Consider the following 15,263-nt stretch of genomic DNA (forward strand, 5'->3'; position numbering starts at 1 on the left):
TACTAATAATGAATAAATACTAAGTAAAGTTCTTTGTTTAACTCTAGGTGGGTGATGGGAACCCTTTGCGGCGTTGGCGGGTCTCAGTGGAGGTGGAAGCCCCTCCATCAGTGGTTCTAAACCGTGTTCTTCGGGAACGCCACCTGTGGGATGTGGACCTGATGAATTGGAAAGTGTGTGAGGTTTTGGACAGGCAGACAGAAGTGTTCCAATATGTCCTCAACTGTATGCCTCCTCATCCCAGCAGAGACTTTGTAGTGCTCAGGTGGGTCCGTTCACTCAGGGACTTCCGTTTTTTTTGTTTTGTTTTTAAGGATTTATGAAGCAGTGGTTAAATGAATGAGATACGAGTTCCCACGGTCATGCAAAACCTGGGAATGCTGGTAAATTTTGGTAGTTTCAGACTTTGGAAAGTCATGTAGATTAGTAAATTTGTCAAAAAAAAAAGAAAAAAAAAAGAAATATATATACATTTTTAAATGTAATTATATATATTTGAAGTGAATACTAGCAACATTATTGAATCAATTCATATATATCACCAAAATTCCTATGTTTTTTTTAAATGTTATGCATGTTAAATGTTATTATATTTTTTTATTATATTTAATATATATGTAATTAATACTAGCAATATTTGATATATTAATTATTATAGATTTCATATATAATATAGATTTAGAATATAATTCCTAAAAGTGTCTATAAAATGATTTTTATAAAGTACTGGAAAGTCAACTGATGTATGCAGCGATTTTTTTATGTTATGTAAAAGTTTGTCAGTTCCACACCTGGGAAAGTCAGAAATTAGCGAAAATGTCATAAAAAATTCTACAGAAATTAAAATAATACTAATAATAATAATGAAAAATAACAAAAAATCTAAATATTTTTGAAAAATAGTAATATTAATAAAACATGAATCTATATTATCATATGAATACATGTTTCTATGGATTTGTACCTATAATATCTATCTTGTATCTTATATTCCTAACAGTTCCTATAAAACCATTTTTAAATATCCTTACAAAGCAAATAAGAATTACTGGAAAGTTATACAGTGTTATAGAGTTATGTAGTGGTAGAAAATGTTGAAGTAGGATGGCTGGATGCATTTACAGTTTAGATCACAGTTTACTTCTTTAGCTTACTGTTTACTGCAGCAGTGTTTTATAAACTTACACTGGTGTTTGTGCTCAGGTCGTGGAGGACAGATCTGCCGCGGGGGACATGTTCTCTGGTGTCCCTGTCTATTGAACATGAGGACTGTCCGCCTATAGGGGGCATCAGAGCAATAGTGATGGAATCCAATTATTTACTGGAGCCCTGTGGCTCCGGCAAGTCCAGACTCACCCACATCTGCAGAGTGGACCTGAAGTGAGTAAATATAGATGAGTGACCCACACACACACATATAGAATTCTCTGACTGTAGCTGCATTGCTCATAGAAATGAATACACATCATTGTGGTAACATTCTGCACTTTGTTTTCAGGGGGAGAGCTCCAGAATGGTATAACAAAGCATTCGGACACCTTTGCGCCGCTGAGGCTGCTCGTATTCGTAATTCCTTCCAGCCAATCCACACAGAGGGTCCAGAAACAAAAATCTGAGCCTTGTTCTCATTCTGGAAACTGAAATCTCTGTTCTGTGAGTCTATGAACCCTGATAAATTTCTGCCCTTTTGCACAATGGGCAGAGTTGCCTCGTCTGGTTAATAAACCCAAATGGGAATGTGGTCAACTTACCAATGTACCTTTAGCTTGTCATTTTTTAATATTATCTTATTGTAACTATTGTTATTTGTATTATAATTATTGTATTCTTTCATATGATCTTATACAATGTATAGGTCACCTAAGCTCTTAAGTGCTTCTGGGAAGCATATATTTTATTTAAAAAAAGAAAGCTATATTTGCACATGCATGCACCGCATGTCCATGTATGGGTTTGTTTGTATTTGTGTGAATGTGTGTATCTATACACACATCTTGTATAGACTATATAAATATATATTTAAATGCTCATGTTGTACGAATATTATGTATACATGTGTTTGATATCTCCTTTTGCACAGATATCAGTATAATTCATATGGTACAAAATGTTACTCAGTTGTAAGCTGAGTTACTTTGCTTTCTCTGTTTCTTTTTTAATGTTTGTCCATGAATGGGTGTAATAATATGGAATTTGTACTTGCTTGTTTTAAAAGACGGACAAAATGACTTGGGTTTGATTTTCTCAGACCTGCTTTTGTAGTACTGGATTGCATTAACGACAAAGAGACAATGATTTTTAATTAAACTATGTAAATGAATTCATTTTTATTCGTTTGCTGTCATTTTGATGCTTATTTTCTCCCTGCATAATTATTGATATAATATCAGCCTTTCATAAAAATAACAACATAACCGTTATCAAAATCATACACTACCTGGGCTAAAGTTTGGGGTCAGTACATTTTTTATTTATTTATTTGAAAGAAATCAATAGTTTTATTCAGCAGGTATGCATTAAATTGCTAAAAAAAAAAAAGTGACAATAAAAACATTTATCAATATTATAACAAAGATTGAGCTTTCTATAAATCCATTCATGAAGAAAAATGATTCCAAGAACTTTTTTTTTTAGCAGCACAACTGGTTTTTAACATAAAGAAACAGTTTCTTGTGTACCAACTTGAAATATATATAAAAAATATAAAGACAAACTGTAATTAATCGTAATATTAATATTATTGTAATATTACACATCATTACTGGTACTTTTGACCAAAATAAATGCATTCTTGGTGTGAAATAAGATACTTTTTTCAAAGACATAAAAAAAAATGTAGACCCAAAACGTTTCAATAGTAGTATAAAACAAACCTGCCGTACTGAAACTGGTGAAGTACTTCTGTTATCCACTAGATGTCAGTGTTTATCTATGACAAAATTTCCCTTCCTCTCAATGACTGCCAGTTTTATTGGTAAATTTATCTATCTATCTATCTATCTATCTATCTATAAAGGCTGCTCAGTTTCAACAGATATCTAGGCTTGTTTACTGTTTTTATATTTAAATGCTTTTACACAGAATTTGTCTGGATGTTCAAATTGGTGACACCAATGCCTCAAATAAAACAGGATTATTTTAATGCATGTTTAAATAACAATGAAGTGCACTGATGACATCAAATGGACAGCACTTTGTTGCTGTAAATAAATGTACATGGTTTTCTAAACATCTGACAGCATTACAGATGGACACAGACACAGTATCTCACACATTAACCGTCTTCAGAGATCAAACCTCATGGTGTGGTTTTCAGCAGACTGCCGAAGAATAAATCCATCAGATGGCCTCTGTCAGCTTGTGAACTGTCTGGCTTGTATACAGTAGCATCAGACTGACAGAATAATGTCTGCTTACCACAGTGAATCAAAACAGTTGTGAAACGACAGATTCACAAAAAGATCCACATTGATCTCACTAAACCACCAAACAAACAAAATCATGGTCGATGTTAAATCAGCAGTTTAAACGTGAAGCAAATTTTGTGAAGCACAACACCTCGTGTTTATTGTGCAGTACGCTGGATTTGTTCATTCAGCAGGCAATGGATCAGAAGTAATCAAGTCAGGTCCAACATTTGTCAATTCATTCTAAAATCTTAATAACATCATTAATTTCACTGTAATATAATCAGACTTTTTATAAGTCCTGATCATTTACTAGTTCCGTCTAAATAAAAGATGGAAACCCTCTCTCATGAGGTTGTGAAGGTTATTGCTCACTTCGAAATGTCCAAATGGCCTAACAAAGATACAACAGTAGCTGCACATATATAGGCTATAATTTAAAAGTGCAGTATGGTTTACTGGAATGTCACATATATTAAATGTATTGATTGCACCTTATTACTTAACATGTGTCTTTTGTCATGGTCATTTACAGGCAGTCCGTCACAGTTATTTAGGTAGGTGAAGATAATGACCATCATTTCAGTAAAATATTCTAAAGTATTTTATTTTAGAGTGGCCTTCATCAATGAGGATGAGCGGATTAATATAGCATTAGTGAATTTTATAGCTAAATATATTTTTATTAATAAATAAATAAATATATTACGGTCATTATGGCAAAGCTATCATATAGCAATGCTATCTATCTATCTATCTATCTATCTATCTATCTATCTATCTATCTATCTATCTATCTATCTATCTATCTATCTATCTATCTATCTATCTATTTTGGAGGAAAAGTAATTTATTCTAAATGGGCTCATGCTGACTGCTGCCCGGTATCTAAAGATCTTCTGCTTCCGCCTAGCTTCCCATATTTACCTGTTTGATCGGTAGGATCCATCTGTGATCTGTCTCTTCCCTTCGACCCATGAAGGTGCAGACAGGACGCACACTGCAGCCTTCGGTAGTCTACTGCACATAGAGGGCGTTTTCCCAGCATGAGAAACATTTGATCGGTACACCCAGCTGGGTAATGCAAACCCACATACTACATCACTGAACACAAATCAGAGAGGGAAGCGGGAGCTGAAGTACAGTGTGCGGAGCATCTGTAGACCTGTAGTGTATTCTGTGAACCTGCCACATGGGTTTGGACTCTTACTGCACAGCCGGTGGATATTAAATCACTGTCGGAGATTTGTTTCCCCCCTTAAAGTGGCTGTAGATATCTCATCGAACTTGATTTGACCAAAACACCTCCTGTTCTTGATGATACAGCGCTGTTTTTAAACACCGCGGCTGATAGGATATGGCGAGCGTTCAGTCGGTGGCCACACCGGGCGACAGAGCACCTCCTCCCGGCCACAGGCAGCACGGAGCCGCCGCTGCCGCGGGCTCCGGTACCGGTGACATGATGATGTCCTGCTCCGGATCGGTGGTGCTACCGGCCGGCGTGATAAACCCCTCGGTTCCGATTCGGAATATCAAGACGAAATTCGCAGTCCTCAGCGGTCTCATTCAAGTCGGCGAGGTCAGCAATAGAGATATAGTGGAAACGGTGTTGAATCTGGTAAGTGTGACACTTCTTGTGGCTGACTGTGTTTCAAAACATACTGAACTAATAGACGGCATTTTTGAAAGCGCTTTGAACGATTCTAGTTCTTTTGATTTTGAAGAACATTGAATGAATGAATGATGCTGTGATATAGGCTGTATCAGATCGCGAGTAGCCTATTAGGATGCAGTATGTGCTCATTACAGTCACTGACATATGCTAAAGTGTCTGTTGTGCTTACTAACAGCAACCAAACAAGTGTCTTACTGTAGTTTACATGCAACCTGTGCTACAGAAAAAAATCAGCCTTGTTCTTCAGTGAAAATATCTAAATATCCTTAGAAACAAGGCACAATCTCACTATATATGTTAGTATATAGTGATAGCAATATATATGTTTATGTGTTTTTCTGTGTGTATTTGAAATCGACAAATCAAAATGTTCTTCAACAACAGCAACAACAACAACAAAAAAATTCACAAAAAAGAATGTTTGTATAATTACTTTCCAGCAACCACAAACTTGTACTTTGTGGGGGAGATGTAATCGAATTTGTCTCACTTTATTTGAAAGAGCGATTTTTAGATGCGCAACCAGGGCTAAAAATTGAATTTATGTGTCTTCTTTTTTCAAACCCTTATCTCACATATCTTTATTAGTACCTGCCAACCCAGAATAGAACCTGTTTGTATTCAGTGTTAAAAGCATAATCAACATTATTTCCTTGGAAATGAAGTATGGAGCTTCAGCAGTTCTAATGCCATCTGGAATAGAGGCCTATATTTATATATTCACAACATACAATGCTAGCCTGCAAGCATTATGCAGTAAAGGGGCAATGGCAATGAAAGTTTGTCCTTGTGTGTCAGTGCAAGTGTTTTGAGACATTTTTCCTGTTGTGTTGCACATTGAGAATTTTTAGATTTCATTATGATCAATCTTTGACTGTGAAAACAGTAGACAGATTCACTGCATGTGTGTTTAGCTAATGCACTTTAGTCTTGCATTAATAGTCTAGTATTTGCTGAGTATGTGTTAAAATCTGCTTTCGTGGAACACACAAGACCTGCACCAGGATGTTCGGTCAAACATTACTTATCCTTTAACTCTGGTGTTATGGATGTTTTGTACTTGTTGTGATTCTTAATTACCTGAGTAAAATGCTGTCATACAGAGCTGTAGGAAAAGACTAACCATATTATGATGATTATTCTCCTAGTTGGGATCTTCAGTAAACGTGATCGATTTGACAAATACAGATGTTCTGGCCTCTGGAATATGAATTAAAAAACCAGAGGGTTCTTTTGCGACTGTTGTCTGTCTCGCGCAATAGCAGCTCTCGGTGAGTCAAAGAGGCGATGCTGACAGCATTTAGACAACAGGTCTGTTCCTGTGTTCACAGGTGCTGCTGTTTACGGCACGCCAGGGTGCATTTCTGATTTGACAGTGGAGGGAATAATTACTTCCCCTCCCTCAGCCACCGTTTGCTAAGGGTTCTTCAGCCACCTTGTATTTTCATAAACATTGTTGATCAGTCAGTTAGCCGGTTTAGTGACAGAGAGAGTAGCTTTTTTTGTTTGTTTTAACAAGTACTACTTATATGTAGGGTTGTTGCAAGAACGGAATACACCAAAACATTTCTTAAACATGAAATGCATTTTGTGATACAGACAGATCCTTTTGTCCATGATATTAGTCTTGAAAGATATATAAACTCAACAAAAAAAAGACGGAATTTTAAGTTGTTAATTTAAAATTGCAAGATATAAACACAGAATAGCTAGAAATAAAGTCATAATTTTGTGTTGTGATCTTTTGAACCTGAGGAAAATGTAAGAATTGTGACATGTTAACCCAAAATTGCAACACGTAAGCTTGGAATTCTAAATAAAGGGACAGAATTGCAAAATGATAACTCAAAATTACGAGATTTTAACTCAGAATTGCTACGAATAAAGTCAGAAGTGTGTTATAAACATGCAATTCTGAGTAAAAAGTCAGAATACTGAGATACCTCAAAATTGCAAGGTAGGACTTGCTAGAAATCAAGCCAGACTTTTGTGTCATAAACGCATGATTCTGAGAAAAAAAATGTCAGATTTGTGAAATTTTAACTCAAAATTGCAAGACGTAAGCTTGGAATTCTAAAAAAAGGGACAGAATTGCAAAATGAAAACTCAAAATTACGAGATTTTAACTGCTAGTATTAAAGTCAGAAGAGTGTTATAAACTTACAGTATATCAAAAATTCTGAATTGCAGTATTTGTATTCAAAATCACAATTCTGAGAAAAAAGTACCGTATTTTCCGGACTATAAGTTACACTTTTTTATCATAGTTTGGCTGGTCCTGCGACTTATAGTCAGGTGCGACTTATTTATCAAAATTAATTTGACATGAACCGAGTGAAATGAACCAAGATAAATAAACCAAGAGAAAACATTACCGTCTACAGCCTCGCTCTATGCTGCTCAGTGCTCCTGTAGTCTACCCTGAGCAGCATAGAGCGCCCTCTCACGGCTATAGACGGTAATGTTTTCTCTTGGTTCTTGGTTCTAAATAAATGCGACTTATAGTCCGGTGCGACTTATATATATTTTTTTATACGTATTTTTGGACTGATGCGACTTATACTTAGGTGTGACTTATAGTCTGAAAAATACGGTAATTGCGAGATGTTAAGTCAGTATTGCAAGATATGGAATTGCTAGAAATTAAGTCTAAATTATGTGTTATAGGCTCATCATTATCCTGTGAAAAAAAAATTCAAACTGCGAGATATGAACTTGGAATGGTGAGAAATAGAGTCAGAATTCTTAAATAAAAAGTTGCAATAACGTTATTAATTTTGTTTTTACTTGGAAACAGATTCCATACATAGAAGTGGCTGCATTTACACAACACTTTTAGGTATAATAATTCAATATTTTGACTGTTTTGAATGTTGCCATCAGTTTTTACATTAATAGATCACTAAGACAAAAGTGATACTCCATTATGCCACCAAAGGTTAAGAAATATTTACAATTTTCTGCAACACTGTAAGAATGGCTATCATTATGTCTTTTTTTACTACAGTGTCATTTTGATGCCAAAGTGCTTTTGACTGTTAGATCAGCATAATGAAGAGCTGACTAAATGTTTTGGTCCTCAGTTTCATCCAAGTTCATGATAGATTCAACCACTTTCTCTTTTTTATTAACTCATCATGTTAGAAATGTCACCAGGGTGAATCAGGCCCAGCTCTCCTTTGTGCCAAACTGCCTTAACCCCTACGAATCTGAACCTTGATATTTGCAGTCTCATTGTTCCCGCTCCAGAGATTAATTACGGGCCGTTCTGTCACAGCGGGGAGTGACGAGATCAGAACGGGCAGACAAGACTTGTTCCAGCCCTTGGCAAGTTGGGGCAAAGACATCATCCTGTGACTCTGAGGGACTTTCGATACTCTCAGTACAACCCGGACGTCTCTTGAGAAACAGTGAATTGAGAACAGCACATAAGGCAAATCTCACCTTTCTTGATCCGAGAAAGACAAATTCACAACTCACAAGTCACAGTGTAACTGTCAAAGCGAGCTGATTGAGAGACGTTTTTGAAATATTCAAAGTTACAATCATCTTGTTGTTGTGTTAACGCAATCCTTTCTTGTCAGCGTCTCAGAAAGGCAGTATATGGGAAGAACAGTAGTGTGGTTGCTGTGATGTCTCGATTAAGAATTGATCGCTGGAGTCTCTTGTGTGCAATGACTCAGAGATGTGTAATGGAATTGATCCCGCTAGATTTACTCTGGTCGTTTTGACCTATAGGCAACACACTCACTCGACTTTATTGTATCATTAAATCTGATCCAATAGAATCAAACAGAGGGGATGTTACACCTTGTTTGTCCCTTTCAGCACACTTTAAATCTTGTGTACCTGGTTTTTCCGAGAGACTCTGACAAAGCAACTCTGTCACTCCGGAAGTGCGATGTGTCACGGACATCCCTGTGTTGGACAGGATGATGTGTTCGAGCAGGAAAAGGAAATAGGGCCATCAGTCTGCCAGGTGAGACACCTAGGAAGAGCTGGCAAGCCAGACTCGATCTAACAGAACTAGGCACCCGGTGTGAAATTCAAACCCAATATAAATTCCAACCCCCCTTTTTTTCTCTGTCCAAGGATGCTGCTATTTATTACTCTTGAGCTGTTTGAGTTAAAACTCAGACCTGTGGGTGGTGAAACAATGACTAGTAGGAAACAGAGAACATTAACAATTAAGAAGCTCTGTCAAGGATTTGAACAAACTGCAAAAGAGACTCTTTTCAAAGCTGGAGCTAAAAAAGCTTTTTGTAGAACTCTGCGAATCAAGCCAGTAGAATTCTATATTTTATGAAGGCCTTTTAATGAAATAAAAACGAAATGTCTAGAATTCTTTTCATCTGATCTTCGCCTTTGAGTGTAGTTTTCGAAGTATGATGGAGCACTAAATTATAAATCCACATATTTAAAGAAAGAAACATTGGAACTCTAAGTGTATGCACAACATGGTCTTAAATTAGGTTTTTAGTACAAAAAGAATAATGCAAGATGCCCATGCAAAACACAGTGCCATGATTGTTGTGGGTGTTTTCCAGGGTGTTGTTGTTATCGCATGAGACAAATCACAGCCGATCATAACCAGTCAATCACCCATTCATTCTTAGTTTCCCTCCAGCAAACCCACGGCATGCTTTAAGTGGTCTGTTAAAACTCAATGGGCTTAGGGGAGGCATGATAGACATGGACTCCTGCTGTAACTTTATCTGCTGGTGACTGTTGTACAGTTTTTTGTAATATGTATTTTTTTTTCTCATTCAGTTTTTTTTGAGAGGCACTGTCTCCTTTGCCTCCTTGAAGGAAACACCCTGGTTGATACCGTGTTCTGAGTTATGCAAACATGAATATTCTGTTATCATTCAGTCACCCGCATTTTGTTCCAAATGCTATTTTCATCTGTAGACTGAAAGTCAAACAACAGCGGATCCCATTGACTTTCATTGTAGGGACAAAACACAAAAACATTCTGTTCTGTTCCATTACATTGATAATTGCTTCATGCTTATGCGTAGATGGTACTGTAATGACTATCCAATGCACAAACAGCAAATGGCTGAAGAAAAATAGGAACATTGGGTTCGCAAATGCATTTTGTCCAGTGTAACCTTTGTCTTTTGTAAGGAAAATATCCCCTGGGAAAGAGTCGCACAACAAATGGAGCAGAAAGACAAATATGTGTACAGAGCATTGTCTGCTTTCAAAAGGTCTTGTTTTTCTCAAAGAGACGGATACTATATTCAATTTCTTTGATGTGTAGATTATATTTCTGCTGTATTTTGAATCTTTGCTTTTTGTGTATTCAGCAACAGCATTATAAACAATTTTCCACCTGAACTAGAATACCTCAGACAATTTTGCATTGCTACTAGATTTAAGTACAATGTTTTATCAGCGAATGCTCACGGCACAAACTGAAGTGTGTAGATTACATTACCCCCCCCCCCCCCCCACACACACACTTTTATATTTGTCTACCCTCTCCAGGCTGAAGATTTGTTGGGCAGAAGCAATAGTCGCTGAACAACTGAACTGTGGTTAGTGGCTACTCTGTGGTTCCAAAGTACATGGTCTTGCCTCGTAAGGTTATTTGGAGAACATTCTGAGACGCTCTGTGAAGTGAAAGCTCATGAAATCTTCAAATGAACTTGGAATTCGGTCAATAGAATCAGTCTGAAGTTTTCATAGTGAAAGTGACCATATAGGAAACAGGCAATGTGTCCATTAGAGTTAAAGTGTTCGTTCTGCCAAAAATATCAATTGTCATTATTTACTCACCCTTATGTCATTCCAAACCCACATGCTGTTATTTTTTTATCTATGAAACACAAAAAGAGGCTTTACACAGCTTTCTTGCATTCAGCAACAATTTATAGTGACCACAGGGTTGAAATCAAAGTATTTTTCACTTTCATATTATTCATTTGAGAGTGAATCATTCAACTCATTATGCAGCTCTCAAATAAAAAAATGGCTCATATGGCACAGGCTTGACGTGGTGACAAGAACCCATGGCCTCCAATTTGAGTCTTTTCCTCGTACAAAGTGGTTGTATAGCTTCAAAAGATTTGAAATATACCACATATGTACTATATATATCTGACTACTTTAATGTTGCTTCACTTAAAAAATGAATATTCTCTCATTTTCACTCACGCAACAATGTTGTTCCAAATCTGTATAATTGTATGTTCATCCATAATAATGACCTCGGAGGTTAATGTTGCTGCTTCTAACTCCTTTCACCAGTCTGATTCCTATACAATGCTTTTCAGAGACCTAATCGACAACAAATATCCGTCATTTCCACAGACGTGAACACTGGAACCTTCAGCATAGAGACAGATCTTCCGGGTTCTCAATCGTGTGCTACAAGACTGAGTCTTGACAATGTGCCTTATCTAGGCTAATTAAGAACGAGTCTGTCGTTAATCTCCCTCTGCCGAGAAGTCTGAAATGAAAGCTGTCATACAGATAAAGCGGAAATGTTTCACCCTGTAGGTAGCTTTTATTGCTTGAAAAATTGTTAAATTAGGTTAATGTGAACAGAAAGCTTTTTTTTTTTTTTTTGGTGTAATCATCCTGTCTTTAAAAATCACTGCTGCTTCATGTGATCTGGATTTACTTTAGTCAAGAGACTAAAGTATGTTAGTGGAATACAAATAAATGGCATAAATGGAATGTTTTTCATTTGTCAAATAGAATGCTTCCGATCTTTGGATGGACATTGATAAATGGCGATTGGATCGACTGTTCTGGTTGTTTGGTGCAGGTCTGCAATATTAATCAAAGAGCTGGAAGAGATGACATCCACCTTCACCCTGCTATTGTGGAGACATCTTTCATTCGTTGATTTAAAAGAAATGTGCCATAGATGAGCACTTATTCTCAGTGTTGGGTCAAAGTTTGCACGCCCTGTCATTCACTTAAAAAATTCTTTTTTGGAAGTTGTAAATAAAACAGTCTGTAGTATGTTTTTACATGAAAATACTAATGCAGTTTTTCTACTTAAAAAATGTATTGTCTAATTCAACCCGTTCCTATGCAATTATTTGTAAATTTACCGGAAATGTGTGAGTGAAAATAGTTTCTAAATGTAGTTTAGTTTCTTTTTTTTTGTAGTTTTTCTCTCATTACTATTGTTTAATTGTCAAATCTAGCGATATGAACACAGCGCAGAAATCATTTTCAAACCGAGCAGATTTTTGTTGGTCAGTGTGGCGAATTCATGTGAAATGTGCATATGGGAATATTTTGCACGCTCTAGAATTTTTGTTCCAATTTAATTAGTGTGGATTTCAGTTGAATTTAGCCTACGAAAATTCACCAAAAATGGTAAATGAATGAGACAGCATCTTAATACTTTCTAATCAGATTTTAAAAATTTACTAGCAATTTCTAAATGTGAAAACTAAATTCTCTTTCAGACTTATTTCTGCCGTCGTGACTTTGTGCCTCACTTGGGACAATTTTTTCTCTCTGTTCTGCTATCTAATATAAAGTTCTGTTGGTCCTTGATATTGCTACCTGCAGTATTGAGAAGCCCCCAGATTCTGATAAAGTGTTGACCTGCATTTGCTCTGACTCTTCTCGCTGTCCCAGATGAAATATAGGTTTTAAAACCCAAATTCATAAGCAGACTGTGTGGAATTGGCCAGAGCAGCTAATTTATTAGAGGTCAGACATGCTTACTGCCAGAACGCTGGTAATGAGGTTCTAGGTTTGTTACTGTCTCCCCACTGCGCTGTGCGTTTGCACGGATTAGCAGCTCTCCTGGCTGCCGATAAAGACAGAATACCTGGGGTAGGCATGAAAACCTCCGTCAAAACATTCAGCAGGCATTCATTAGATTTAAAGAGCTGTTTTCTGACTGTGGTAATAGCATATGAATGCAAGTTTATTTGCTTTTCAGTATTCAACTTAATGTCATAGTTAATTATTTAATTTTTGTTTTCAGTTTTTAGTTTCTAATTACATTAGCATAATGTTGATTTTTAATGTCGATATTTAAGCTGAAATGTGCAGTTTTTTTCAATGTTAAACACTTTTTCTAGTGCTAGTTTAATATTAAGAGGCTATAAGTAAGCCATTCAGATTGATTTCCCTGACACACACACACACACACACACAGACACAGTTTTTATATCCTGACCATTCTGACACAGCAACATAGACTCAACCAATGATGTGAGTCTGGGGGCGGGACTATCTGTATTTCTGACTAGTGACAGTGCTCAGTGTTCAAAAAACATATTAGAAAATAAAATCCTTTTTGCAATTCCATATTTTATACATATACACTGTTAAAAAGTTTGTTTATTTATTGTTTTTAAATTTTTTTAAATACTTTAGTTTAGCAAGGACACATTAAATTGATCAAAAGTGACAGTAAACATACCTATATTGTTTAAGAAAAAAAAAACGCTCTTTGAACTTTCAATTAATCAAATAATTTAGAAAAAAGCGAGTTTCCATGAAAATATTAGGCAGCTTAACTTTATGTTTTTAACATTGATAATAATAATTATAAAAAACTTAAGCACCAAATCAACAAATAAGTGAAGTGAAGTGACATTCAGCCAAGTATGGTATCCCATACTCAGAATTAGTGCTCTGCATTTAACCCATCCGAAACACACACACACACACACACACACACACACACACACACACACACTGTGAACACACACCCGGAGCAGTGGGCAGCCATTTATGCTGTGGTGCCCGGGGAGAAATTAGAATGATTTCTGAAGAATCATGTGACACCAAAGATTCGAGTAATAGCTGCTGAAAATTAAACTTTACCATCACATGAATAAATTACATCTTAAAATATATAAAATAAGAAATGTTTATTTTAAATTGTAATAATATTTCACATAATTTTTTTTAATCAAATAAATGCAGCCTAGGTGAGCGTAAGGGAAAGATATGATTTTACATCAGTGCGCAATTATCTTATCCTTTAACAGAAAAGAGCTGATTAATCACTGATTTTCCGCGACAAAGATAATCAGGAATGTTCTGATCATTCCATTAACTATTAGCTAATATCCCAGGAGCTAAAGTGTTAACATTTACCTGAACTAGTCATGCAGTGTCTTCCATCAACATTATTAATAGGTTAATATAAAACCAAACTTTTGGGAGGGTGAAAAAGTTCCAAGCTCACCTTTTAAACTCTTCTCCAAAGCTGTATTCCAAACAATTCCATTCATGCACGAGTGCAGATAGCAGACCATGCAAATGTGACCTTACGGGCAGTCGATGCACAAGACTACAGAAGCAGTCAAGGCAATAATGGCTATCCAGGGGTTTGGAAGTGAAACAGCTGTTCGGCTAAATTAAATCTGCTGATTTCATGGGGAAATTTGCTGGTTAATGTGAGAGTTGTGGTTTTCATGCAGATCTAGTGAGTCTTGTTACTGTCAGGCACAAAGTGTAACTGTGTCCAAAGCTTTAGTCACAGTCCTCTGGCATTGTGTGTAGAGTTCTGGAATGATACACACAGGACTGTTGCTTCAGCAAATACACATTTGCCTTTAGAAAATGGGAAATGACACAGCTAATCCAGAAATTCTCTTTTTGATGGCAACACATACATAAAGCTTATCACGAATTAGCCAGAATCAGACCTCATCTGTTGCACTCTCAAGTGACAATGCATTGCTATCCGGACTGTTTGGGCTTATTTTTGAAGGACATTTTAGCAGCATTTGGTCTGTTTTTAACATTGCACATAATATGTTTAGTGTAATGCATTTCTGAAGTCTTTGTGACTCATAATGAAAGTAAATGGCTGTAATAGTGATTCATGATGTGTGCATTTAAAACAAAGAGAGAATATGGGGGAGGGGAAGGGTCTTTTAGAAATGGACAAATTGGAAAAGAGTTTGAGGCACAAATCCTTGGATTGAAATAACTTGGATCATTAGTAATTATTGTTGACAATGACAACAGTGATTTCACTCTCTAGTGAATGCGTGTTTTTTTTTTTTTCAGCCATGACATGACAATAGATTATTTTGGGCGGAAATAATATGAATTGTAGGCATTCAAATTCAGTTTATTAAATTACTGTATGGTATTTGAATCATGTACATTTTTAAAAAAAAATATGCATTCCATTAAAGTATTAACAAAGATTTCACATCAATCAGATTAGTTCTGAAATA

General features: G+C 36.1%; 2 protein-coding genes across 17 annotated transcripts in view; both read left to right on the forward strand.

Moving 5' to 3' along the window:
• The window catches only part of LOC113114780 (stAR-related lipid transfer protein 13-like), an 80,915-nt gene extending 78,591 nt beyond the window's left edge, over nucleotides 1-2,324 (forward strand). For 3 of the 5 annotated variants that reach the window (XM_026281775.1, XM_026281779.1, XM_026281780.1), the window contains 3 exons: nucleotides 48-265; nucleotides 1,204-1,380; nucleotides 1,499-2,324. In XM_026281775.1, the coding sequence (XP_026137560.1) occupies nucleotides 48-265; nucleotides 1,204-1,380; nucleotides 1,499-1,616 (513 nt within the window). In that variant the 3' untranslated portion in view covers nucleotides 1,617-2,324. The remainder of the gene's footprint in view (nucleotides 1-47; nucleotides 266-1,203; nucleotides 1,381-1,498) is intronic. The other 2 variants (XM_026281776.1, XM_026281777.1) reach the window with 1 other exon arrangement.
• A 2,007-nt stretch (nucleotides 2,325-4,331) lies between these two features.
• Nucleotides 4,332-15,263, forward strand: part of LOC113114781 (neurobeachin) — a 246,747-nt gene continuing 235,815 nt past the window's right edge. For all 12 annotated transcript variants that reach the window (XM_026281781.1, XM_026281784.1, XM_026281783.1 and 9 more), the window contains exon 1: nucleotides 4,332-5,025. In XM_026281781.1, coding sequence (XP_026137566.1) covers nucleotides 4,765-5,025 — 261 coding nt within the window. In that variant the 5' untranslated portion in view covers nucleotides 4,332-4,764. The remainder of the gene's footprint in view (nucleotides 5,026-15,263) is intronic.

This window comes from Carassius auratus, chromosome 15 (genome assembly GCF_003368295.1).
Source record: "Carassius auratus strain Wakin chromosome 15, ASM336829v1, whole genome shotgun sequence".
Taxonomy (NCBI): domain Eukaryota; kingdom Metazoa; phylum Chordata; class Actinopteri; order Cypriniformes; family Cyprinidae; genus Carassius; species Carassius auratus.